We start from the raw sequence: 27,964 nt of genomic DNA, 5'->3' as shown, positions 1-27,964 counted from the left end.
TGTTTCAGGATTATTAATGATTATTAAGTTGAAAATAACAGCATTTATCTGAAATATAAAGCTTTTGCAACATTATAAATGTCTACACCCATGTCACTCGATCAGTTTAATGCATCTTTGAGAATAAATGTATTTCTTTAAGGTGTGATGAAATTCAGCTTTGCAGGAATAAATTACTTTTTTTTGTTGTTGTATTTTTATAACATGAATGCAGCCTTGGTGAGCAGAAGAGGCTTCTTTCAACAACAAAAAAAAGTACAGTTTTCCAAATTTCTAATGTTTTCTAAAGGGACAAATGTGTTTTATTATGCGATTGTGTGGATGTATAGTATTGCCAGCGTCAAAGATGAATTTCTGTGCAGGAAAACTAAACAGACAATAAAGTTGTTATTCTATTTTTCCCAAGACTTCATTTTACATTTACATCGCAAGTAAATGCATCAAAGATGGAAAACAGAAATATTATGAAAGATATCTTTGGTTTTTTGGCAATACATGTGTAACCCCTCCTGTTCAAACCGCCCGCACCAAGCGGGACTAAAGGCTGCAACCTCTAGTGTCAATCGCTAGAGCATCTCTTGAGGTCAGAGGAGTGAGGTTTACTCACACAGCAACTACTAGCTGGCCTCCGTTACACATGCAACATTTAATGCCATAGGCCTTAATTTGTGTAAGGTAAAGACTTTTGAAGACCTGCAGAAACCTTGAATCAAAGCCTGAAGGGAAATCTCAGAGGACATTCAACAACATGACCAGTCTGCGTGTGGAAGTGTTTTTCCCTGAGATAGAAAATATCATTCCAATTTACATTGCACACTGCATAATGGAAATATACAATACAAATGTTTCTCTTTCTGCCATCAGTTTATTGGTGAATTTTATTCTATTTAAAAATGTGCAAGACTGTATTTTGGTTATCACAAACTTTTATAATGCAACTGTTTTAGAATGTTTTCCAGCACAAGTTAAATAATTCAGTTTCTCTGTCTTTGTACATGGTAAAGCCAAGAAAAAGAAAGTCTCCTTTTCCCCTTTTACTTTCTGGTTTTACTTTTTACAAGTGCTCTTTATGGGATGAGTTTTAACAGACATTGAATCACGTCTTTTGTCTTGCAAATAGCACCAGATAAATGTTCAAAATGGTTTGCTACTACTTTCAGCAGACAACCCACTGAATGGAGCGTCTGAACGGAAGACACTCCCACAAAGATCAGTGCTGTGAAGTCGAACGATTTCCTTCCTAAACATAAGAGACCATAAAATGCATTTATATTGAAAAACAAAACAGAACAAACGCATAATTCCAATATTGTCATATTGTGTTATCAACTTTACAGCACAGATTGACAGACAGTGGGCTTCTTACAAAACGTTTGTTCGATTAATCACAAATGCATGAGCGCTAATGAAATAAACCAATCCACTGTACAGCATGTTTAACATTAGAAATGAATTCTAATTTAAATACGGATCATTAAAACATTATTAAAAAAACACTTGCTTATGCACAGCAAGGCATTAATAAAAATTGCACCTACTTTCAATCAATATAGAAAACAAACAGAGATACAAGACTGATACATTAAATTGTTTTCTTTTCCACATCGAGTATAATGAATAAATTACAGACCGTATAGAAAGGGGAATGTGCAAAGCAAACATATGTGAGAGCAGCGTTGAACTTGTCTCCTGGCTGGTGTTAGTGTAGTGTTCACATTACTGGCCTCTGGATTGACGGGTCTGGAGAGACATTTACTCAAGAGCCTCGCTATCCTCTGTGAACAGCTCGGCCAGATCTGCCACGGTAAATACGGCGGCCTCTGAATGCTTCATGGATGTGGAACTGTGACTGAAGAAGACGTTGATTTGAGACAGATTAGTCAAGATCATTTTTTAGCAAAAAAACAAAAAAACAATGCAAATGGGCAGAAGACTTAAAGAGACAGGTCAATCTAAAATGAAAATTGGTGTTGTTCTAACACCAGGTGGCCTTCTTTCATGGACCACAAAAATATTTTTTTCTTTAAAAAAAACTTACACTCACGCTTGTCTATATAATGGCAGTAAATAGCGACCAGCATCAATCTTTTTAAAAAGCTGCAGAATTATCACGGAATGATCCCATGTGATACGTGTTGTATATTCCAAGTGGGTTACATTTTATTTTAAGGAGACGTAGTTACATTGTACTTACTCAAATACCAAGTACTGAGTAATATTATTTAACTACATGTAATTACTATAGAGTTACGGTTAGGGTTTGGTTTAGTTACTATGGACATTTTGGATTTCATGAGAGCTACACATTCCGAAAAAGTTGGGACAGGTAGCAATAATAGGCCGGAAAAGTTAAATTAACATATAAGGAACAGCTGCAAGACCAATTTGCAACTTATTAGGTAAATTGGCAACACGAGGTATAAAAGGAGCCTCTCAGAGTGGTCTTTCAGGGAAGACCTTGCATTTTCCAACATGACAATGCCAGACCACATACTGCATCAATCACAGCATCATGGCTGTGTAGAAGAAGGATCCGGGTACTGAAATGGCCAGCCTGCAGTCCAGATCTTTCACCCATAGAAAACATTTGGTGCAACTTTTAAAAAAGAAAGTCTCCTTTTGTGGTCCATAAAATAAAGCAAAGCATACAGTATTGGAACAACACCAGGGTGAGTAAATGATGATCATTTTAGGGAGAACTATCACTTTAAGAGTACAATTACTCATAGATGTATTTAAAGGGGGGGTGAAATGCTGTTTCATGCATACTGATCTTTTTACACTGTTAAAGACATGGAATCCCATACTAAACATGGACAAAGTTTCAAAAGTTAAGGTGGACGTTTGATGGGAGTATTTCTTTGTCAAAAATACTACTTCCGGTTAGTCATAAGTTTCGGCAAGTTTTTTGCGATCATGCGTCCCCTTTGACGTTAATGGGGGCGGAATTTCCTTGTATGGGCCTTACGGACAATTCTACCGGAAGCGTGTGAGAGAGAGAGAGGGAGAGAGAGAGGGGGAGAGAGCGAAAGCAACAGGCTATGCCCATCAAAGCGCTCGTAGGCTGCGCTGCACAGGTAATGTGCACAATTAACAATGACATCAAAAAGTGCGTTTTTGGTTGCCAAGACAGTCCTGCACAGATTCCCCCAAAACCCCGCGTTAAGGCAACAGTGGATGTAATTTGCTTTTCCGGATCAGCAACTGAGTTGCGCGAATGTTTATATCTGTTCGCTGCATTTCGGTGCCGACTGTTTCATAAACAAGGCCCAGCTTGACGCCGGATTTTTTGCTATCGCCTAATGCTGAAGGATGGAGCAGCGTCCCAACGTTAGAACCGCGGGCGGTGAGTTAGACTGCTTCAAATGTCTGTGTCTATGCTCATCAAGTAGCCCAAACATGATCACGTATAGTTACTATATATATTACTATATATAGAAATTGATCAATTTGTTTAGCTGGCCACTATATGTGTAACTTTATGTTTGTGTATTGTAAAAGCACTCCAAACAACAATACACAAAGAGGGGGGAAATATGTTGAACTAAATAAGCGCGCTTCTTCATTCAAATGCGCTACTATTCCGTGTCTTTCTATGTAAACACTAACTTAACCTGTCTACACAAACCACGCGTAAACACACGTGCACAACTGCACTTCCCACATGTACACCTTCAAAGACAAAAATACGACGATATAATTCAAGTATAAATATGTAAATAACACAAGCCGCTAAGCGTATTATATAGTTAGTGTATAACTTGTACCACAGAGATGTCCTGCTCTAGTCGTTTTTGCTGCTGCTCCTGTTCAACTGCAGCCTCTGGGTCTGATTCCGGATCATAGATGTATGGCTGTATCTGATTAAAAGCCATATTTTTATTTTGAATAAAGTTTTTTCCCCGCTGTTAGGGATGACAGCTTTACGACGGACTCAACTCAACACAATAGCAGCGCGCTGCTGCACACGTCATTATTTAGCTCCGCTCACACGACACGCCCCCACCCGCTCGGCTTTTTTCGGAAAGACTCGGAACAGCGCATCTTTCTTATATAATTATAAAAAAAATAAAGACTTTTCGGAGATATGCAGGATGCAATGCTACTCTATAGGTACTCAAGATTGACATGACACTGACTGAAACTGAGTGTTTCACCCCCCCTTTAAAGATCCCATTAAGTGGCTTGACCATGTTCGTTCCTGTTGACCAGGGAGTTGGGGTGGTGGGGCATAGTTAAATGAGGGGAACTTCTAGCAGTGTACTTGTATGTGGATGGTTATAGAGGGTTAAACATACATAGACTAAAAGCCACTATCATTTTGATTTCATTAACTATGAATACATTAATTAATTGAATTAATATTAAATACATATTTAAAAAAACATTTTCAAAAAACAGGATGGATTATAATCCATCCTGAAAGAGTTTTGAATCTCATTTATATGCAAACAATCAAATCAATAAACATAAAAACCACTGTGGGTAATTAAACAAACAGCAAATATATATATATATATTATGCTGAAAAGCCTATTCATACCCTGTGAATATATATATATATATATTAAATGGATGCTGCCTTAATGGGACAATGAAAGTTTTCACTACACCTAACCCTACCCAATAAATTATTTCTTTATTTTATTTAAACATTTCGTTAGGCACTTTATTTCCATTTTTATAATATTTTCTTCATTTTATTGATTTTACAGGAAAAGGGAGAAGAGCAAGCTCGGGAAAGGTGGATTCGAACCCGGATCGCTCGTTTAAAAACCTAGATTCCTGAGCCCTATGCTTTACCGGCACTTGCCAACAAATCACGCTTATTTGCACTTGGTGTAAATAGACACTCTGTTAATCTGTAATATGCCCTCCGTAGTGTCATGGACTCACCTCTTTTCTACTGTTTTTAGCATGGCTTGCATTCTCTCCTCAATGGTGGACTTGATCAGAAACCGATGAACAAATGTGGGTCTGTAAAATTTATTTAAAAAATGTAGTAATCTGTCAACACCACACAGGTCTCATTGTTTTTTATGTGTTTAAATATGCAAAAATCTTTTTGGAATTAGAGTAATTTTATTGATAGAAAAAAGATATGCTGTGAGCCAGATTCAAACTCATGTGAGCAACATGGAGTATTCTGAACACTTTGTGACTGGGTTGATGCCTACCTGGTCTGGCCAATCCGGTGCACTCTTCCGATGGCCTGCAGCTCGTGGGCGGGGTTTAGGATGGGCTCCACCAGCAGCACATGCGTCGCCTCAATAATGTTCAGCCCGTTTGAGCCTGTGTGCAGCGGCAACAGCAAAATGTTGATCTTATCCTCGTATTTAAAGGCACTCAGGTTCTCCTAAAAAAAAAAAAAAAATGTATGCGACAATCATCATTTCACATTTTATATGTGTTATGGGGAGACAGCTTTGTGGTTAAAGAAGAGCATTGGGTAACTCCGGACAATAATCAACCAGTCCAATTATTTGGATAAAATTTGGCTATTTTAGGTTTATTATCATAAACCATTAACTGTTCTCAACTATCTGAACAACAGTAAGCTGAGTTTTAATCAATTTCAAAATCGGTTGATTTAATTTCCAGAGATTTGTTGGTCTAATCTGAAATAAATACATAAATAAATAAAAACTAAAATAATTCTTCAAAAGCATTTACAAAATCTATTTATTTAAACGAATAATACATTAAAATATAGACTTAAAAAAAGTTTTGCTATTCATTTGAAATGAATAAATTAATTAATTGAATTAATATTAAATACATATTTAAAAAAATATTCAAAAAACAGGATGGATTATAATGGATATATTTAAGAGTTTTGAATCTCGTTTATAAGCAAACAGTCAAATCAATAAACATAAAAATCACTGTGGGTAATTAAAGAAACAGCAATAATAATTATGAATTTCATAATAAATGTATTAAACATGGCTCATTTTAGTGTTGGATCTACTGATTTATAATGAGATATTTTAGTCATTAAAGAAAGCAAACAAAACTGTTGTTGCTACATCGTCATCATATTTCAACACAAACCTGAAATTTGTGAATTCCGTTGATCTGTGCAAAATCCATGTTGTTGTCGAAAAGGGCTTTCGCAATGATGTCCAGGACGCCCTGCCACTGAGAGACGAGACGTAAATGCAAGGTCAAAGGTTAAGAGCTGTAGTAACTAATTTAATGAGAGCGTTACCGTGGAGAACACAAGAGACTTGGCTCCTGGGTCGGTCATCTGGATTTTCTTTAGGACTCGAACCACAGCCTCGACCTTCGTGGAGTGGCTACCCTACAGGGTAAAGAGATTACAGAGATGCCATAAATCATATCTGACCTGCCTGAAAATGTCACATCAGTGTTTCATCGCAGTAAGTATTTACATGCATGGAAAAAACATATTAAAAGCCTAAATAAAGCAGGAATTGCCTCTGACCTTCACAGGGATGTCCTGCCCCTGGTGGTCACTCTGAGTGGTGAACACATAAGAGATCTCTGAATGTGAAGTGGTTTGACGGCATATTGCACACTTTATGGCTCTCCGTCGACTGCCGACGCTGTACTGCTCCACAATGATGGCGATGCACTCGTTACAGAAACAGTGTCCACAGGTCAGTACGGCCCACTATCAATCAAAAGCACATGTTCAGAGTATATACGTAGATGTATGACAATTTCATTTTTAATTTAATTTTACCTCCTGGCCCAGTGGTCGAGCACAGATTGGGCATGGTTCTGGATTCAGACCGCCAGTGGACTTATCCTGAGACTGAATCAATCAAAACATGAATTACTACATCAAATGTTTCGTTTATCTATATATGTACCTACAATTAGCACCATGACTTCAAGAGAATTTTCTTTGCTCTTTGAAAAGTTTAAATCTACTATGTAGATAGGCTTGTGTTTACAACATAAAGTAAAACACCATCCCTAATCCAGCCAACTTTTGTAGAAAGTATGTACCGTATGTTTAAGACAAGGCACTACAGGTGAATAGGGTAAACATCTGAACTGGTCTCACTAGACTTTCACCAGTTGATTAATCATTGCATTGCCTAACTAATTAAATATGCACTCATTTCTAATTTGCATAAATTTCCAGAACAGAAATCTGAACATTTAAAGCCAGGTTAAATTTTCTTTTTTGTTGTTGTTGACATATACAGAGTTAAAGGTTTTTAAAGATGGGATTTTGGATATCTGAATAAAACATACCATAATTAAGGTATACAATTTATAAAATCAGGTAAATGCATAAGAACAAACCCCTTTGAAAAAAACCTTTCAGAATATAGACAGTTTGGTGCATGTAAGCGCTGCTACAATGGAGATCTCTGGCTCAGCACATCATAAAAAATCTAATTTTAATAAAACAGCATTTAAATATATGCATTCTAATTTAAAATGCCCCTATTATGGATTTTTGAAAATGACTATGTAGTGTTGAACATATTTCTAGATGAATGAAAACATCCTGCAAAGTTTTAAATCTGAAAATGCACTGTATATAAAGTTATTGTCTCTCAAACGAGTTAAAGGGTTACTTCAGCGATTAGCATATGGCTTTGTATCAGTAGAAACCCTCGAGTATAATCAAATGATTGTGCTTCCCCCCCCCCCCCCCCCCCCTCATATCCCCCTGAGACAAGAGATTAATGCATTTTATTTCTGGAAAAATTGACGATATTTGCATCATAGGAGGAATGTTTGGCCAAAGGCTAAAGACTACAGCCAGCAGAGGGAGCCATTTCCGCATGTTTTGAATCTGCGCATGGGGGATGGAGATTACACTCAGCTCACCTCGCAGCTACAGGCACTCATTTAAACGGAGCTATGGTGAGCAATGTAAGTCTTTTAACTTTTCAAATTAATTTCTATGTAAGTTACGCTTGCAAAGGCATGAACTGAAACGCGCCAAACTGAACTCGCACTGTGAATGTATGCCACGAGTGTAGTCGCGATTACCTCAGCTCTCATCACGAGAGCTCATCAGCTCATTTATCTGACTCCTGCAGTTAGTGCTAAGTGCTGTGATACTTGCGCGGTGACTCACTCATTATATTGACCACACACGTTCAGTTTTTAATTGTAGTGTCTTTATTCAGTCACAGTAATCAAGTAGGTGGCTTTGGGAATGGCCTCACAGGGCAGCGAAGCATTCTGGGAAATGTAGTCTTTCATCCCCATGATACAAAAATATATTTTCTGTCTTTTCTCAGTCTAGAAGGCACCAAATTCAAAAATAATTTCACATTTCTACTAGATTGATGACCCAGTTTAAATACAGATGAATCTTCCCAGCGCTGAAGCCCTTTAATTAAACAATTTTTTTTTTTTTAAATCACAAGCCGTTTCATTATGACGTCAATACAAAAAAGTAGCATACTGCTCTTCCACTTACTGTGCGTGCATTGTTTCATATTGTGTAGGTCTCTGGCTAATCGGCTAACAGATCAGCTGTGGGCTTCAGTATTCCCTAAAACTGTGTCTATTAATGCAGATCGCCTGTCATTCTTACTACTATGAGTAAAGATAAAGGATGGAACAAGATTTGTTTAGCAAACTTTAAATGTTACATCAGACATTCACTTTAGTGCAGGACTAAAATGTGTTCTTATTAACTCCTGCAAGTGTTTAAAAAAAGTTGCTAGCTACAGCCAGGGTTTTTGACCATTTTCACAACAATGTAAAAGCCTATAGAATATTCTGTTTTATGAATATCTGAACATGAAATATATAAAAAGAAAGAGCAGGCCCTCTTCTTTTAAACAAAACAAAAAAATATTCTAGATTCATGCATTCCTTTTTTATCGATACGTGGATATGGGTAAGTTTCATTAAAAAAAAATCAATATTTTGAACAAAAAGCTGAGAACATCACATTATTGTGAAAGACTGTATCCAGAACAGATTCAGAGCGATGATCAAACACAGATGGAGTAGATCGAGTCCATCAACACCCCTAATGCTTGCACAGTCTTTTAGCTCGTCCTGGGTCCACATTTAATTCAGTAACATTAGAAAGTTTTGATTTATATGATGTTTTATGTTGATGATCATGTCCAATTTGCATATGCATGTTTACATACGATTGTTTGTTTTACTGCATCTTCGTCGCGTTTGTTTTGATCAGGAGATTCTGTACTCATTCAAAAGATGCGCAATGGCTCCTCCTAGCATCTAACAGCGAAAACCCTGAGTTCAGTTATGGTAATGGCCGTTAAGCCTCCGAAATAAATGTGTATTTTTGATCAATCAATCAATCAATCAACTTTATTTATATAGCGCTTTTACAATCACGATTGTGTCAAAGCAGCTTCACAGTGTTAAACAGGATAATATTGCGACAAAATTAGATTTGGCTGTACAGCCGTTCTGGAGAAAACAGTGATGTTATCAGCTTATTTTCATTTATCATAGAGCGACAATGTTGGCAGATCAGTATTATAGTTTATAGAATTAAATAAGACCTAATTCATAAATTTTATTTGTATAATAAGTTGAATAACTTTAATCATATTTTTAGTGTCCCCAACTGAGCAAGCCAAGCCAAAGGCGACAGTGGCAAGGAACCAAAAATCCATCAGGGCATGATGGAGAAAAATAAACCTTGGGAGAAACCAGACTCAGTCGGGGTGCCAGTTCTCCTCTGGCCTATATTCAAAATTTCAGGGTATCACGGAAGAGACGGATTTATTTAGGATGGGGCGTCGATTACACAAGAGTATGAGTACATGAAAGATCGGAATTATGTGCCGAAGACGGGTTTTTGAGCATGTCGTGCCGGTGAGGCAAATTCGGAGGAGACACCATTTGACACGGCTCAGCAGACACTCCAGTATGCGTTTTGATGTTTTCATTCTACTAGTCTGAAAAAAGACATGTTATGCTGCACGTGGTAGACCAATCACAACAGACTGGGCCATCTGACCAATCAGAGCAGAGTAAGCTGGTGTAAAGGAGGGATTCTGGTGATATGCTATGAAAATGTAAAAATGTAAACCTGTTGTTGGAGACCTCCAAAACTAAATTAGGAAACTATAAAGTAGCATAATAGAGGCACTTTAAATCTACAAAAGCAAAAAAAACTATAGGTAAAGTGTAATAAAATAAACACTAAAATGTGTATTTCTGATGTTTACATTCTACAAGTCTGAAAGAAGACATGTTACATATGCAAAAAAGCCCTAAAAAAAACTTTTGAGGCTTGAGGTTGACTTTTGAAAAATTGAGAGGGTAAACATAGGTGGACTCTGTAAAAACACCACTAAAATGTTAAATAAGGTTCTTTTAAAGCGATAAAGACATCATGTTTTACCTTCTCCAGGTTTGTGAGATAGAGAAACTGCCCAAGCTTTTTTTGCAGTTGCGATTTGGCCACTGCCTTGTCATTGAGCAGCTTTATCCTGTTCTGCTCCACCTGTTCACATGTAAGTGCCTTTAGTTTGTGTCTTTTTACTTCTCTTAAGTCACATTTAGCATGACAGATGTGATTCTTTTTGTCATCATCACCTCGTGAGGTTCTATGATATGCAGCACTTTGGGTTTGGGCTCATCAGGTAACCGCACACGCAGCCTTTCTGTGGCCATGCCCAGCTCATCTATGGCCGACACGTGATCCCGCAGTGACATCCAGTACTCATGCAGCAGCTGAAAGAGCACGAGATGGTCTGTGAAACTGGCCTTTTGATGAAAATGCTCAAGCACTTCAGCATTCATCATGCAATGAGAAATCGACCTCAAACCTTGTATTCTTTCTTCCAGGACTCAAAGAGCTCCATAAAGGAATTTCCTTCCTCTATAAGGCCAGACTCCAAGCGGCGGACCTTGGCGAAGGACAGGGTGGCTTTAAGGGCTCGTTCTGTCTCACTGGCCGCCCACAATCCCCGACTGGTCGTGGGAAGTCTGTCGTCTACAAGACCTTCCTCATCTTCAATCATCTCCTCAAAGATAGCCGTCTGCCCCTTTACTCTGCCCAGGACGCATTAAAAATATAAGACTTCACAATAAGTGTACTACTAATGCATGTAGCTAATATTAACAAATGAAACCTCACTGTAAAGTGTTACCTAAAAAAAGTTTACTGACTATACTTTTTGTATATAGTGTTTTAAAAGAATAGTTTACTCAAATGTCTTTAGAAACCCTTATGACTTTCTTTTATCCATTTAGATGACTTGGATATTTACATTTAAATCTATGCATTTGGCAGATGCTTTTGTCCAAAGCGACTTACAGCATACACATTTTACATTTTGTCAGTTCTTAAGTTCTTATATATGTACTCACCTAAAGGATTATTAGGAACACCATAGTAATACTGTGACCCCCTTTCGCCTTCAGAACTGCCTTAATTCTATGTGGCATTGATTCAACAAGGTGCTGAAAGCATTCTTTAGAAATGTTGGCCCATATTGATAGGATAGCATCTTGCAGTTGAGGAGATTTGTGGGATGCACATCCAGGGCACAAAGCTCCCGTTCCACCACATCCCAAAGACGCTCTATTGGGTTGAGATCTGGTGATTGTGGGGGCCATTTTAGTACAGTGAACTCATTGTCATGTTCAAGAAACCAATATGAAATGATTCAGGCTTTGTAAAATGGTGCATTGTCCTGCTGGAAGTAGCCATCAGAGGATGGGTACATGGTGGTCTAAAAGGGATGGACATGGTCAGAAACAATGCTCAGGTAGGCTGTAGCATTTAAACAATGCCCAATTGGCACTAAGGGGACTAAAGTGTGCCAAGAAAACATCCCCCACACCATTACACCACCACCACCAGCCTGCACAGTGGTAACAAGGCATGATGGATCCATGTTCTCATTCTGTTTACACCAAATTCTGACTCTACCATCTGAATGTCTCAACAGAAATCGAGACTCATCATACTAGGAAACATTTCTCCAGTCTTCAACTGTCCAATTTTGTTGAGCTTGTGCAAATTGTAGCCTCTTTTTCCTATTTTTAGTGGAGATGAGTGGTACCCGGTGGGGTCTTCTGCTGTTGGAGCTCATCCACCTCAAGGTTGTGCGTGTTTTGGCTTCACAAATGCTTTGCTGCATACCTTGGTTGTAATGAGTGGTTATTTCAGTCAAAGTTGCTCTTCTATCAGCTTGAATCAGTCGGCCCATTCTCCTCTGACCTCTAGCATCAACAAGGTATTTTCGTCCACAGGACTGCCGCATACTGGATGTTTTTCCCTTTTCACACCAATCTTTGTAAACCCTAGAAATGGCTGTGTGTGAAAATCCCAGTAAACTGAGCAGATTGTGAAATACTCAGACCGGCCCGTCTGGCACCAACAACCTTGCCACACTCAAAATGTGATTTAAGCAGTTTCTTTCCCATTCTGACATTCAGTTTGGAGTTCAGGAGATTGTCTTGACCAGGACCACACCCCTAAATGCATTGAAGCAACTGCCATATGATTAGTTGATTAGAAAATTGCATTAATGAGAAATTGAACAGGTGTTCCTAATAATCCTTTAGATGAGTGTATATATAGTGCATTCAGTCATTTTGACTACCGTATTTTCCACACTATAAGGCGCACTTAAAAGCCTTTTCTCAAAAAGCCACAGTGCGCCTTATAATCCGGAGCGCCTTATATATGGATCAAGGCGCTCTGTCAAAATGTTACACTATGAAAAATCAATAAAAACGATTTAATAATAATGTTTCAGTACGACTGGTAAACTACAAAGCCGCACCGTGTCTCTACAGTCACTATTTGAATGAAGGCAACAGCACTAGTACGGGGCATGAAAATCAATGAATTTCGAGGCGGTCCTTCTTGGTGCTTTCGTTTTATGAAAAGACGTAATCTCTCCATACGCAAACGTACTACCATCTCGCAGCAACTGCCAAAAGATTACCAAGGCTGGGAGATATTGTTAATATGCACATCAACGTTTGAACAACGTTACCATGGGAGTGAATGGAGTTGTCAGAACGCTTAATAAAGTTTGACTTAAGCCCTATTCACATGGGATTAGTATTATCTGGGATTTCTGTGATTTAGAAATTTCTCCCCGACATCTGAGTTTTGCGTGGCAGTGGCACATTCGCACGTGATAAGCAAACCTTGTGATTTTACTCGAATTTACTGACTTCTCCCGGATATGATGTCAGGACTTGTAAATGTTTTTTCGTTATAGCTATATGAAATCATAACCAGTCGTATCGATATCGTTTTGATAGTTTTATAGTAATACAAATTATTTCGTTCAGTTAGAGAACACGCTACAATTAAAAGCTGAACTGAGCACAGACTAGCGGCAGGAGTCAGATTTCATTCATCACGAATGAGAAGGTGACAATATACGGCGGAAGATTGAGTTTTAAAGCTAAATGTAAAAGCGCCCATTTAAGCAAGCTTGTCATTGTACTGTACTGTTCTGTTTTTCATTAAGAATAGAATTGATGTTAATATTAAACACACCATTCAAGCAATTTGCTCCCAAATTGGTACTCATTCAAAACTGAAAGTATAATCTGTGCGGAAATTCATAACGGTGCGCATAATGAATGCAGCCTCCATTCTTCGTGAAAGATTATTGATAGAAATGCGCACAGGAAAAAAAAACCTTGCAAAAATGATATACAATCCGCCAAATCACAGAGATGCTGATTCGCACGGGACTAATATTATCACAGGACCTCGGTGTTCGGCGAAATATGGTAGGTAATTTGCGGGGGAATTTTTGCTTTACAAATTACAGACATGGCCGATTCGCATGGGATTAAGATCACAGACAACCTCTTCAATTATTACAAATCACCAGAGGTCCCTAGATAATACTTATTCCGTGCGAATAGTCAGTTTGTCTGACTGTTTTGTTGACATTCCCTTTAGCACAGCTCCATCTAGTGGATGCATAACGCAAACCCAGTCAAACGTTTGACTGCAGTAGTTTCTATTCTATGCGCCTTATAATCCGGTGCGCCCTATATATGAAAACAGTTTTAAAATAGGCCATTCATTGAAGGTGCGCCTTATAATCGGGTGCGCCTTATAGTGCCGAAAATACGGTACTTTTATGATAGTTTAATCATGCATTTTTGGAGGTTGGCATTTATGGATGAAAGTAACATTCTGCTAAACATCTCCTTTGTGTTCTAGAGAAGAAAAAAAGTAATGTGTTTTGAACAACATGAGGGTGAGTAAATGATGAGAACTTTAATTTCTTGGTGATATATAATACATTGCACAGGATCTAATGATCTATTGATTTAATGTGATATAACTTACGTGTGAGAGAAAAGTTTCGATTCATAGTCCGTAAAAAGTTCATCAGCTTTGCAAAACACACAGCTATGGAGCAAATTAAAAGAACAGTTACAAAGGCAATGACTATTGTTATATAATGTGTAATGAAAAATGTAGTCAATTTTCTGCTACTATAATATAAAGTAAACCCTTCACATATAAATATTGAAAAGATTTTACTTGTTCAGTGGCAGTCGAACGGGTCGCAGGTGGCAAAGTGTCGCTTCCTCAATCACTTGCTGAGATGGCGGCCCCTCCAGCCTCTTTACAGCATCCTGGACCGTTTTCTGTGACTTCATCAAATCATCTATTTGAGTGCTGAGCAGAAACTGAAGACCCCGAGCATCTCGAAATCTATCAATGAGAAGTTTTTGTTAAATTTAATTTGTATGCATTAAAACATATTTGTCAGTAAAAAGGACTAATCTGTCAAGTGAATGGAGGCTAGATTACTTGTCTGCCAATGAGAGCTTGTTGGCTTGTTGCTTATAACTGCAAGTGAGCTCATTTTGGATGCGGCCCACAAGGTCGTCGTCCATGGAGTATTGCATGGCCTGCTGTATGACATCCAGCCACCAGGGAGAGCGAAGGTTCACCTACAGCAAAGTACACAATTATGAGTTATTAAACTGCATACAAAAAAACTAAAACACAAACCTGAAAAATAAGCAGAACGATCACTGAGCTTTTACCTTGCGTTTTAGCTCTTTAATGTGCTGAAGAACAGGTTGCAGGTTCTGATGAGCTTCTGAAACCTCAGAATTCACCTTTGCCATGTAATGCTGCTTCAGCTGCTCAGCCTGGGATGAAAACACATGGAAATAGAAATTACAGCAAACTGAACTCTTTTTTTTTTTTAAGAAATATATTTAAGCCAACCTCTTCTTTGAGACTGTCATCTCTCAGGGTTGGAGGAATCCCAGGATGCTTTGCATTTAGAAGCTCCATCAAATTATGGGTTGCATGAAGCCTCTATAGTTTCAAACAAGAAAAAAATTATAATCATTGCACATCAAAATAAAAACCGGAATCTTTTTTTTTTTAGATAGATGGATAGATGGATGGATGGATGGATGGATGGCAGATAGAGAGAATTGGGAATGATGAATTGAAAAACAAATGTATTCAGAACTGGATGTGTGAATGGATGGAATGATAGATAAAAGGGCTGAAAGACCAATGCTATAATAATAAGACAATATTATTAGGACAGATAGAGCAAAAGGTAGATAGATGGACAGATAGATGGATTGAGAATGATGAATTGAAAAACAAATGTATTTCAGAACTGGATGGATGGATGGATGGATGGATGGATGGATGGATGGATGGATGGATGGATGGATGGATGGATGGATGGATGGATGGATGGATGGATGGATGGATGGAAACACAGACAGACAAGATGATGGAATGATAGAATGACAGACAGATGCTAGAACGATAGATAGAACGATAGATATAACGATATAACGATATAACGATAGAACGATAGATAGATAGATAGATAGATAGATAGATAGATAGATAGATAGATAGATAGATAGATAGATAGATAGATAGATAGATAGATAGATAGATAGATCAACAGACAGATGCTTGAAGGATAGATAGAATAGGTAGACAGATAGAATAATAGGTATATAGAAAGATGGAGAGATAGATCAATTGGAATGATTTACCTGAAGGGAATCAGTTTTCAGTCTTGCTTTATGTTCTTCAGATGATCGCAACACGTCCCTGTACATCTCTGCTGCATCTGGAAACTCTCCTGGCAGGGACAGGAAAGCGTTCATTAACTGAGTCTGCAGCAGTCGAGGCAGGTTCATAAATACTGTAGGTGTTCAGGCACGAGGCTCACTATACCTCTAATGATGTGGATTCCTGCCAGACCATTCAGAGCACACACCAGCTGCCTGTGGGCTTCTTCACACTCCACACGGCATTTCTTCTGCAACGACTTCAACAATTCCTCCATTGTCATCGTGCTTAAACAGAAAAAAAAAAAAAATCAATGTGGACAAAATGAACCAAACAATTCATCCCCCAAAAAACTGATCAACTACATCTAAAATCTTTTTCTAAGAACCTCTTCTGGAAGGGCAGGAACTCTCCTCTGACAGCTTGTGGGTGGCAGCAGGCCTGACGTAGACGCAGAAGAGGGTATAATATGGTAGTGACGGTACGTCTGTCCAAACTACCCAGCTTAAGTGACCAGTCAGAGATCTTCCTTAGCTTGACCAAAGCATCCTGGGAGCAAACCTCATGCTGACGGTGGTAAAAGTGTCCTTCTACTGGGGAGAAGTTGAGCCAGTGGATCTCTTCTGTTTGAGGAGGGATTTGGATCTGAAAATGAAGTATATGACACCAAATTAAAGCACAGATGAGATGTTGGTTAAGACTACATCATTAATGTCAAAGATTGATTTAACCTGCTAACCTGATCAATGACATCTTTTTTGGCAGACCGCCACAGTAATTGACCAATGGCATTGTAGAGTGGTCCTGTATTGCCATGGCGATATGGGCGATAGAGTAACTGTTCCCACCAGTACTTCACCCAATAGGGATCAACTCCCAAGAACAGGACAAGACCATACAAGTCTAAAAGATAACAAACCAAAACCGATTATCATCATAATAAAACTAATAAATCTTCTGATTCAATTAGGCTGATACATTGCTGATGTTAATACTAAGACATATTTTATTTGTGACCACAGCAGCAAAAATGTCAAATGAACTGTGAAATTTGCTCACAATTTACACAAAATAATTTAATTTATTTACTGTTCTATTTTTCTGAACAGTGTGTGTGTGTATATACAGTGCCTTGCGAAAGTATTCGGCCCCCTTGAACTTTGCGACCTTTTGCCAGATTTCAGGCTTCAAACATAATGATATGAAACTATTTTTTTTGTGAAGAATCAACAACAAGTGGGACACAATCATGAAGTGGAACAAAATTTATTGGATATTTCAAACTTTTTTAACAAATCAAAAACTGAAAAATTGGGTGTGGAAAATTATTCGGCGCCCTTAAGTTAACACTTTGTAGCGCCACCTTTTGCTGCGATTACAGCTGTAAGTCGCTTGGGGTATGTCTCTATCAGTTTTGCACATCGAGAGAAATTTTTGCCCATTCCTCCTTGCAGAACAGCTCGAGCTCAGTGAGGTTGGATGGAGAGCGTTTGTGAACAGCAGTTTTCAGTTCTTTCCACAGATTCTCTATTGGATTCAGGTCAGGACTTTGACTCGGCCGTTCTAACACCTGGATATGTTATCTCTGTCCCAGTCTCAGGTCTTTTGCAGACTCCATCAGGTTTTCTTCCAGAATGGTCCTGTATTTGACTCTCTATCCATCTTCCCATCAATTTTAACCATCTTCCCTGCCCCTGCTGAAGAAAAGCAGCCCCAAACCATGATGCTGCCACCACCAGCATTTGACAGTGGGGATGGTGTGTTCAGGGTGATGAGCTGTGTTGCTTTTACGCCAAACATAACGTTTTGCATTGTTGCCAAAAAGTTACATTTTTGTTTCATCTGACCAGAGCACCGTCTTCCACATGTTTGGTGTGTCTCCCAGGTGGCTTGTGGCAAACTTTAAACGACACTTTTTATTGATATCTTTAAGAAATGGCTTTCTTGCCACAGTATACGACTGATTGTTGTCCTATGGACAGAGTCTCCCACCTCAGCTGTAGATCTCTGCAGTTCATCCAGAGTGATCATGGGCCTCTTGGCTGCATCTCTGATCCGTCTTCTCCTTGTATAAGCTGAAAGTTTACAGGGACGGCCAGGTCTTGGTAGATTTGCAGTGGTCTGATACTCCTTCCATTTCAATATTATCGCATGCACAGTGCTCATTGGGATGTTTAAAGCTTGGGAAATCTTTTTGTATCCAAATCCGGCTTTAAACTTCTTCACAACAGTATCTCGGACCTGCCTGTTGTGTTCCTTGTTCTTCATGATGCTCTCTGCGCTTTAAACGGACCTCTGAGTCTATCACAGTGCAGGTGCATTTATACGGAGACTTGATTATACACAGGTGGAGTCTATTTATCATCATTAGTCATTTAGGTCAACATTGGATCATTCAGAGATCCTCATCTGAACTTCTGAAGAGAGTTTGCTGCACTGAAAGTAAAGGGGCCGAATAATTTTGCACGCCCAATTGTTCAGTTTTTGATTTGTTAAAAAAGTTTGAAATATCCAATACATTTTATTCCACTTCACGATTGTGTCCAACTTGTTGTTGATTCTTCATAAAAAAAACAGTTTTATATCTTTATGTTTGAAGCCTGAAATGTGGCAAGAGGGCGTAAAGTTCAAGGGGGCCGAATACTTTTGCAAGGCACTGTATATGTATATGTATATATATATATGTGTATATATATATATATATATATATATATATATATATATATATATATATATATATATACACATACACACACATACATACATATACACACACATACATATATATATATATATATATATATATACATACATACATATATAAATATACACCACTGTCCAGATTTTTTTTTTTTTTTTAATGAAATATTAATTCTGCTCACCTTCCAAACCTCTCTGCACAGGTGTTCCACTGACACACCAACGATTAACAGATGTGAGACGCAAAGCCATCTCTGCTGCCTGAATAGATACAATCATTTTTATAAAAATTAACATCCTTGGCTTTCCAAATGAAGCTGTTCTCTGATTGTGCCATCTCTGAGATTAAAAATGAACATGACAAATATCAGTATAATATTAATGTGACTGATGTGATGACCTTAGCTGTGGTGCACTCCACCATCTGAGCTTCATCCAAACAGACACGCCACCACTCCACGGCCACTAGAGGGCTCGGTATGGCCATGTAACGCTTCTGGTTGCGGAACCGACGGCCGTCTTTGCTGTTGCTGTGTGGGATGTCGACGTAATTGAGTTCAGTGCGCAGCACGTCATAAGTGGTGATGACCACATCCTGCTCAGCCAGAATGTGGGGCTGGATGAAACCGTGTCTCTTCACACCCTGATACACCTAAAAAAAAAACACGTTTCAATCATCATTAAAATCAAAATGAACTTGTTTTGAAAATTGATGCACCTCTTGATGTAAATAAATGTTGTGATGTTTTTCCAGTTGAGAATTGCATACATGTTTGCACATTTTAAGAAATGAAAATATAATATAATAACAGCAGTATAGTTATTATAGTTAGGTCCTGAGCACCGATGGTGTGAGGACCCTATTGGAATTGCTCAGTCTATTATTCTTCTTCTCCAAAATGAATCAGATTTTTGAGGGCCTAAACACGCTTGAAAACTCACAAAACTTTGCAAACGTGTCAAACCACCAAAAGGGCATGTCTGTGGCGGCCTGAAAAAGTTTGATGTTTCACCATGAAACAGAAAGTTGTTGTAACTCAGCCATACAATATCCGATCTGCCTTAAACTTCACGTTTGATAATAGAACTGCCCTGAAGTCAATAATGAAAAGGAAGTTGTTGTAACTCAAGCACACAATGTCTAATCTGCCTCAAACTTCACGTTGAGTGCCCTGGCCTAAAGACATCAACATGTCAAAATGTAGTTATAGTCATAGTGCCACCAGTTGGTAGCAGGAAGTGTGGCAAATACAAATGACTGCCATATACTTAAATGCACACTACAATGTTTTCCTAAAGCCACTGGGGTACGAGAGCCCTTTCATTGCTACTTGCAATTTTAATTATCATTATAGTTTATCATTCTTGCTGAGAACAGCCCTTAAAGGGAAACTGTTCACCAGAAAAACAATATAGTAAAGAAGTTGATATTTTGAAGAATAATGGCTAATCAAACAGCTGATGGACCCCATTGACAAAGAATGGAAAAAATACTGTCTTCACTTTTACTGACATTCTTCACAAAAAAAAAAAAACATAAAATTACAAAATTAAAGGGATAGCTCACCAAAAATGTAAAATCTGGCATTATTTACCTCAAGTTCTTTCATTTCTTTCTTCTGCTTATCAAAAAAGAAGATATTTTGGAAAATGTCAGGAATCAAACAGTTGATGAACCCCAATTGACTTCTACTGTATTTTTTATTTTATTTTTTCATACTATGGAAGTCAATGGGATCCATCATCTGTTTGATTCTTGACATTTTCCAAAATACAGTATCTTAATTTGTGTTCAGCAGAAAAATGTAATTCATACAGGTTTGGAAAATTATACAGTTTGGATTCTTTTTTGTGTGTGTGAACTATCCGTTAAAGTCTTTTAAATAAACAATGCAATCAAAAAAGAAAAAAAGGTCCCCATTACTGGGTAAACTAACTAAATAGTAGTAGTAGCTCTCTAGTTGGTCCTTACCAGCACTCTAAGGGAGGAAGTATGAATGTGTCGGTTAATTTCATCCACCCACTGGTGACAGATTGAGCTGGGTGAGATGATAAGAGTGGCTCCAGTAGACACAGGAGTCATGGCCACCAGGCAATGAGGGCAATAAAACGGGGTCGTTTCTAGGTTCTCCTCTTTGTAGTTGACACAATCCGCATGCTGCCAGAGTAGACAATTGAGGCACTGAACCCGAGGCTTGTAGTCCACCAACCCTAGCTCTCCACAGATGCACTCGAAGCGGTAATCTGAAGTATTAAACGGGATGACAGACGCTCTAGTCGGGGTTTTAGGTTCAGGCTTTGAATTTTGTGTAAGATCTGATTCTGTACACTCAATAGGGATGTTTTTTGTCATTTCATGTTGGGATTTGTCTGGTGTTTCTTTATCATCTTCATCTGTGAGGTCTTCTGATGTCTTCTGCTGTGGGTTCTCTGCGTCCAGAAGGGAATTTGGCTCACACTTCAGTTCCTCTGTGAGGAGAGGTGGTTCCACGCTGTCTTCAGTATCTGATGCTGTGGTATAAGAGGTCAGCGATGCCTCTTTATCCTGAGCAGAAACTCGACGAGATGTTCTCCTGGGAGCGACCTTGTCAAATGAGCTCTGCAAAAATAGTACAAAACATGAAAAAATCATCCATTCTACACATTTATAGAATGTCTTATGTTATTTATAATTATTGAAATGGTAACTACAAAATAAAATAATAAAACAACAAAGCAAGAAAAACATATTTAAGGAGGGTCTAATACCATTTCATGCCTTCTGACTTATTTACACTGTTAAATAATAGGATTCTCATGCTAAACATGGCGCAAAATTTCAAGATTTGAAGGATAAGTCAAAGACTTTTAAATGTTTTTAATTTTGGATATTCTATGTATATCTTATTTGTACTGGTTTTGTCTTATTTTTGGCTGCCTATAATGGCCACTCCTGTAAAAGAGATTTTCTGGTTAAATAATGGTTATAATAATACATAATAATGTATAATAAAAATATTTTCTATATTTTTAAAACACAGACAACACAGATTGTCCCTGGAGAGGACAGAGACACAATAGTAAAACAAAACAAAATGCAAAAAGTAAAATTCTCTTTAGGAGAAGTGAAAATTACACACAGTTCGAGGAGCGGCGTGCTTCTTCTTCTTCTCTTTGTAGTTCTTTCCCAGTTTGAAGGATCCTGCTAGCCCTCGTCCTTTGATCTGTTCCACAATGTTCTCACTAATGAGTTTGGTCAAGATTTTTTTAATGTGGTTACGATTCTTTAGGGTGTCGTACTTGTACATGGTCCGTAGATATGCAAAAATGGCATTGATTGACGCTCCTTTCCCAACCTTCATTTCCTTGATTGCAGTCAACAGCATCTCACGAGCAGCTGAAAAGTGAAAGCAATAACTTATTTATTATGCAAATTATTTATGCACATAGGAGATGTTCTTGGATCAATAACATTATATTATCTAACCTATGACATGTTAATGAAAATATTTTTCCCTACCCCAAAAATAGCATATGAATGCTGCTCCGGGATCAATAAGAATGTTGATCCAGGAACATGTCCTGTTAAATCACATTTGGTAAAATGAAACATGTTTAAAAACATTTTTACCTGGATAAATGATCTTCTCCTTGGGTCTCACCTCATGTTTAACGGTCCGTTGTCTCTCTAATGGTGGAGGAGGGACAAAGTAATTCACAGATTGTCCCTGGAGAGCACAGAGACACAATAGTAAAACAAAACAAAATGTAATTTCCGGAAAGCCAAAGAAATATTTCATTGTCCCTTGCCATTTATTAGGACATTCCAGTAACGCATTACAATAAGGTTACATTTGTTAACATAAACCAGTGGTTCTTAAGCTTTTTTAATCACACCCATTTAATGAGACAATTCACCTAAATATCACAATTCTGTCATTAATTGCTCAGCCATTTCAAACCCGTAAGACTTTCGTTCATCTTCTGAACACAAATTAAGATATTTTTGATTAAATCTGAGAGTTTGATGTCCCTCCATTGACAGCTACGCAACTGACATCGCAAGACTAATCCAAATGAATTGAGCGTTTAGTCATATTTAAATATTGATTAACTCACATATATTGTGATAAGCAGAAGCTAAAGCATGTTCACTTGATGTGCGAGAACCAGTGAGGTTAATTCTTGTGTTACGCAGCACGTTTGAGCTTCGCAAGAACCAATGAGGTTCATTCTCGTGTTACGCAGCACGTTTGAGCTTCGCAAGAACCAATGAGGTTCATTCTTGTGTTACGCAGCACGTTTAAGCTTCGCAAGAACCAATGAGGTTCATTCTTGTGTTACGCAGCACGTTTAAGCTTCGCAAGAACCAATGAGGTTCATTCTCGTGTTACGCAGCACGTTTAAGCTTCAGCAAGAACCAATGAGTTTCATTCTCGTGTTACGCAGCCCGTTTAAGCTTCGCAAGAACCAATGAGGTTCATTCTCGTGTTACGCAGCACGTTTAAGCTTCAGCAAGAACCAATGAGGTTCATTCTCGTGTTACGCAGCACGTTTAAGCTTCAGCAAGAACCAATGAGGTTCATTCTCGTGTTACGCAGCACGTTTAAGCTTCAGCAAGAACCAATGAGGTTCATTCTCGTGTTACGCAGCACGTTTGAGCTTCAGCAAGAACCAATGAGGTTCATTCTCGTGTTACGCAGCACGTTTAAGCTTCAGCAAGAACCAATGAGGTTCATTCTCGTGTTACGCAGCACGTTTAAGCTTCAGCAAGAACCAATGAGGTTCATTCTCGTGTTACGCAGCACGTTTAAGCTTCAGCAAGAACCAATGAGGTTCATTCTCGTGTTACGCAGCACGTTTGAGCTTCAGCAAGAACCAATGAGGTTCATTCTCGTGTTACGCAGCACGTTTAAGCTTCAGCAAGAACCAATGAGGTTCATTCTCGTGTTACGCAGCACGTTTGAGCTTCAGCAAGAACCAATGAGGTTCATTCTTGTGTTACGCAGCACACTTGAGCTGTTTATATTCTCTGATCAATGAAGGAACAGAAAGCTCTCAGATTTCATCAAAAAGATCTTAATTTGTGTTCTGAAGATGAAAGAAAGTCTTACGGTTTGTAACGAGATGAGAGTGAGTAATTAATGACTTAATGATTGAAGGTGAACTATCCCTTCAAAATCTGGAATATTTTGTTAGTTTTTAACAAAAAACTAACTTTCCTATCCCTAACCCTAAAACTATCCCTTTTTTCTGGGATAGTTTGAACTATCCCTTCAAAAACTATCCCTATCCCCTAAAAAAATCTGGCTTTCAATTGCGGGAACTTCTATGTTGGGCTAGTTCAGACAGCTACAAGCCAAGAAGAAGGATTCGGTGGAATTTGCATTCAGTGCCGCTTTATAAAGGCAGGGTGCCGTTGCATGGCTGTTTCTGTTTTTCCCCAGCTGATCTCCCTGCAGTACCTGTCCCCTATATTTGTTAACATGAACTAACAATGAAAAATACTTCTAAAGCATTTATTAATTGTAGTTATTGTTAATTTCAACATTTACTAAATACATTATTAAAATCAAAGCTGTATATGATAATATTATTTAAAGGATATAAGCTATCATGAACTTGCGATTTTTATTGTTAACAAAGATGAACAAATGCTTTAACAAATATATTGCTCACTCATTTTTTTGTTGATGCAGCCACTAATGGAAACCTTATTGTAAAATGCTACTGAAATTAGTTTACTGCAGAGCTTTTTCTGTAAAATAATTTGCATGCATTTGATGGCACATATAATTGTAAACTTACCACAGGTAAAGTGAGAACCCCGTGCTCCAGGTTTTGCCGGGTGTTACACAGAATAAGGGCCAGTACTTCCACGGTTTTCCCAAGCCCCATCTCATCAGCGAGTATCCCACCAGGCCAGTCCACTCCAGCCAGAGGAAACTCTCGGATCAAGCTGCAATAAAGGTGATGGTAATTATAACAATTAGCATGACTGGATCTCAAAAACTACAGTTTCAGTATATACTGTTCAAAGTAGAAAAAGAATCATACCATCCAGTGTAAGGATTGTAAAATAGTTTTTTGCCACAAATCGTGACAATTTCTCTCCAAAGAAAATGCAACCTTTGCTCTGTGCAAGGAATACAAAGACTGTAAATTAACACTGAGCTCTTCTCATGCACTCGCATACAGAAAAGATGATGAAACCTTTAAAAAGCGCATCTGGACCTTGAGAGCTGCTGCTTTTGTACTTCTCTCTCCTCAGCATCCAGCTGACCGCCTGACTCTGATAGGGTCTCAGCACAGGTATGAGGCCCGGGTGCTGGACGTCGAAGCTCTGCTCCACTGCTTCTGTCTGGTGGAGGTGTCTGACGTAATCATACAGCTCCTCAACATTCTGACGCTCCAGATCAGTGTCACACTCTTCCTCTTCATTCTCCATGACCTCTAAAAAAATAAATAAAATAAAAAAGAATATGAGAGGATATATTTTCAAATTAATGTCTATGCACAGATATTGCATCATACAGTAATTTCAGCTTGTCCCAGTTTATAAAAACAGGAAATACATTTTAGCCTGAGTCCCACAGGTACCATAGACAGTAAAAGAAATGGACAGAGCGTTCCCATAGACTTCAACGGCAGAAAGTGAGGTCAACTAGAAGCACTCACTTCCTGATGGCTGAGCGAACTGCGCAGGCTCAGACTGAGTTTGACGACATAGATGTGACGTAACCAACCTGTCTGACAGTTGTAAGTCTTCTAGTAGTTGTGGAAAGTGAAATCTGAATCCCGTTGTTTAAATGTTTTCTCCCGTTGCTTTTGGCTCACTATTGTCTTCTCCCCATTCTTCTCCCTTGACTTTATCTGACTTTATGTCTCCACGTCCCCCCGACTGTCTCATAGACAGTAAAAGATTGCTTCTGAGCGTCTCCTCCTGTCTATACGGTAATTTCTGAACTGTGCGACAGAGTCGCGTTGGTTATGACGCAATCGTTAGCCTATTTTTTAAAAAACAGCTTCTACGGGGCGATAGTGTAAGATACAAGGTAATGGAGCCTTTTATGCATTGTCGTGTTTCTTTAGAAATAAACAATGGACAAATGGAGTCTTTAAACTAATTTGAACATCTTGTTCAAGAGAATACTTTTTAGTTGTTTCTGATTTCTGCATTTGCACTTATGCAAATGACATCAAACGTCTCGGTTACAAATGGAACACTGGTTCACTGAGAAGGGGAACAAGACACTGTGTCTAAACAAGATGCTTAAGAGGCCTTCCCCATAGCATCTTGTTCAGTCGCAGTGCAAGATTCCATTCGAAAGGTAACTATTGCTCAGTGGGTCTTGTGGTGCAGCTCTGCTTCTGGGCTTAGTGGGCCTTGGAGTGCAGCTCCACCTCCAGGATCAAGTGTATTACTGTAATTGTGTTCCCTGTTTGTTGTAACAAAATAACAATGAATGTACTTTTGATGCGACCATCTCACTATTCGTTGATAATCTATTTGGTGGCATATTAAAATTATATTTAATATTACCAGGGATGATGAAGTCATAGAACAATTCCATTAATTTCTGCAGAAGCTGATTGGCTTTTTTAATGCGGCCATTTCCTTCACTCAGGAATTCTGGTGCGCCCAACCCTGATTCGAGAAGAAAAATCTTCAGCTGTTCAAAAAAGCAAATGAGAGAAAAAAACTGTGATTTGTTAATGCTAAGATTTAATGATAGGAGTATTGAATTCAGTCACAAAACCGCTTAATCATGATGATTTGGAAATACACACCTTTACTGAATCATCTCCTGAAGCATGGCACAATTTAATGACTTTTCTCTTCTGTAGCCAATCCAAATCCTCCAACAACTTTCCACCAAAGGAACATTCAATGGGCACAGGGCAGACAGGATCACTTCTGTCCGTCTCAACCTCCAATTCATTACTATTTAGACTCAGGCTTAGTGTGTCACCTGTTTGCTGCAAGGAGAAGGAATCATCTCCAAGCACAAAAGGACTCTTTGGATACAAGTCAAACTCTCCAATCAGCACGTTCCACCCCTGTTCGAGTGCACAAAGAGGCATCACATTCAGTTCTATGGTATCTGGAAGAGAATCCTGTATGGAGCAGCTTGGACGCTCTTCTGATGGTCCTTCTTCTGTGCCTGCAGAAGATATAAAACACCGGCTTTCCGCTTCTTGGCTGTTCTCAAGCACTGGCCCAGGCTGACAGCTGTCTGACGGTGCTAGAATTGACTCCTGAACGTCTTCGCAATTTTCTTCATTTTTCCGATCTTCAAGCATATTCCACTCCAGTCTCCTCTTGGCCTCATCGTCCATGCGCACCGGCGGTGCACGTTTCCTCCTGCTGCTCATAGTGGAAACCTGCAGACATACAATGACAAAAGGTTTAATTATCCTATTTATTTTGAATCAAAATGCTTCAAATTAAATGCGACAAAATCTAACAGCAAGCAAGAGCAGATTTATACACCACTTTACTTTGAGGAAGGTCTGCCTCAAATTTAAGTAGAGTATATAAATAGAAAAATGTTTATGGAAATATTACATTCATTTTTAACATACAAAGTGCAGATAAATACACAAATGTACAGCTGTTTAAACAAACTATCTTACAGTTAAAAAAACTACACAGCCTATCCTTTACAGAATCACACATTTCTGCAAAATATTACAGTGCGATATGTTATACTGTAGCTTCAATTCTATTTAATTCTGCACACAAACAATTGTGGTAACAGATTGACCATACTGCACTAATCTACTTACTTGGTAATAAACAAATGCATGATCTTTACTTATTTTTTTAGTCAATTGAAAATAATTCCGTAGAATGGCAGTGTAAATAAACAATATCAAAATTGAAACGATTTACTCCATTCATTCAGTCAAACGCTGCAGATTACAGACTATCAATATATAGCTACATCAGCAGTCGAAATGTACCTTTGTTTCGCTTTGGAATGTGTTCTTGTCAGCAGGAAATTAATTTACTAAAATAACTTTTGCGAGCTCCAAAACCAGCGGGACATTTTCATGCGTTTCTCCGCCATATTTAAAATACAGGAAGTGACGCCAGTCTGAACCAAAACAATGCCAATGAACTGTAATCTGTATCTCAAACGTTAGATGGCGCTAAATCGCATTTTACAGCCAAGTATGGGACTATTCTGCTTGTGTTTTATATACATTTAGAAAAATATTAAAATTACTTGGTTTGAAAAATTGTCTCGTAGAAGTAAATATTATAATCCTTAGGCCGAATCTATGATAGAT

At 38.4% G+C, this 27,964-nt stretch overlaps 1 protein-coding gene across 2 annotated transcripts; it reads right to left on the bottom strand.

The window, feature by feature from the left end:
* Positions 1 to 27,756, bottom strand: shprh (SNF2 histone linker PHD RING helicase). 2 transcript variants are annotated; one of them, XM_067456116.1, is made up of 30 exons: positions 27,635 to 27,756; positions 26,459 to 27,052; positions 26,211 to 26,340; positions 24,902 to 25,120; positions 24,725 to 24,803; positions 24,476 to 24,626; positions 22,299 to 22,395; positions 21,808 to 22,064; positions 20,661 to 21,287; positions 19,089 to 19,340; positions 18,871 to 18,949; positions 16,728 to 16,891; positions 16,377 to 16,633; positions 16,154 to 16,275; positions 15,970 to 16,058; positions 15,167 to 15,259; positions 14,980 to 15,087; positions 14,741 to 14,883; positions 14,468 to 14,641; positions 14,270 to 14,332; positions 10,761 to 10,986; positions 10,528 to 10,665; positions 10,334 to 10,435; positions 6,710 to 6,781; positions 6,449 to 6,637; positions 6,212 to 6,304; positions 6,055 to 6,141; positions 5,178 to 5,356; positions 4,897 to 4,977; positions 1 to 1,849 (listed from the first exon to the last, which is right to left on the bottom strand). In XM_067456116.1, exons 2-30 carry the CDS (start codon positions 27,041 to 27,043, stop codon positions 1,753 to 1,755), a joined length of 4,953 nt encoding a protein of 1,650 aa, XP_067312217.1. In that variant the 5' UTR covers positions 27,044 to 27,052; positions 27,635 to 27,756; the 3' UTR covers positions 1 to 1,752. The 2 variants fall into 2 exon arrangements, with proteins under 2 accessions (XP_067312217.1, XP_067312218.1); XM_067456117.1 differs by lacking the exons at positions 24,725 to 24,803; positions 24,902 to 25,120; positions 26,211 to 26,340; positions 26,459 to 27,052; positions 27,635 to 27,756 and having other exon boundaries at positions 2 to 1,849; positions 22,299 to 22,355; positions 24,476 to 24,506.
* Positions 27,757 to 27,964: the final 208 nt, after the last annotated feature.

This window comes from Pseudorasbora parva, chromosome 10, assembly GCF_024679245.1.
Source record: "Pseudorasbora parva isolate DD20220531a chromosome 10, ASM2467924v1, whole genome shotgun sequence".
Classification (NCBI taxonomy): domain Eukaryota; kingdom Metazoa; phylum Chordata; class Actinopteri; order Cypriniformes; family Gobionidae; genus Pseudorasbora; species Pseudorasbora parva.
The sequence above is the reverse complement of the archived record's forward strand: the minus strand, read 5'-3'. Positions and strand labels throughout refer to the sequence as shown.

What these genes read in the sequence shown, in the direction of transcription:
- shprh (XM_067456116.1), bottom strand. Translation starts at nt 27,043, where the DNA reads ATGAGCAGCAGGAGGAAACGTGCACCGCCGGTGCGCATGGACGATGAG. An exon ending in AAAAAGATGTCATTGATCAG is followed by an intron (nt 16,634 to 16,727) that starts GTTAGCAGGTTA and finishes CTTCATTTTCAG; the next exon opens with ATCCAAATCCCTCCTCAAAC. An exon ending in CACCGGATTGGCCAGACCAG is followed by an intron (nt 4,978 to 5,177) that starts GTAGGCATCAAC and finishes TAAATTTTACAG; the next exon opens with ACCCACATTTGTTCATCGGT.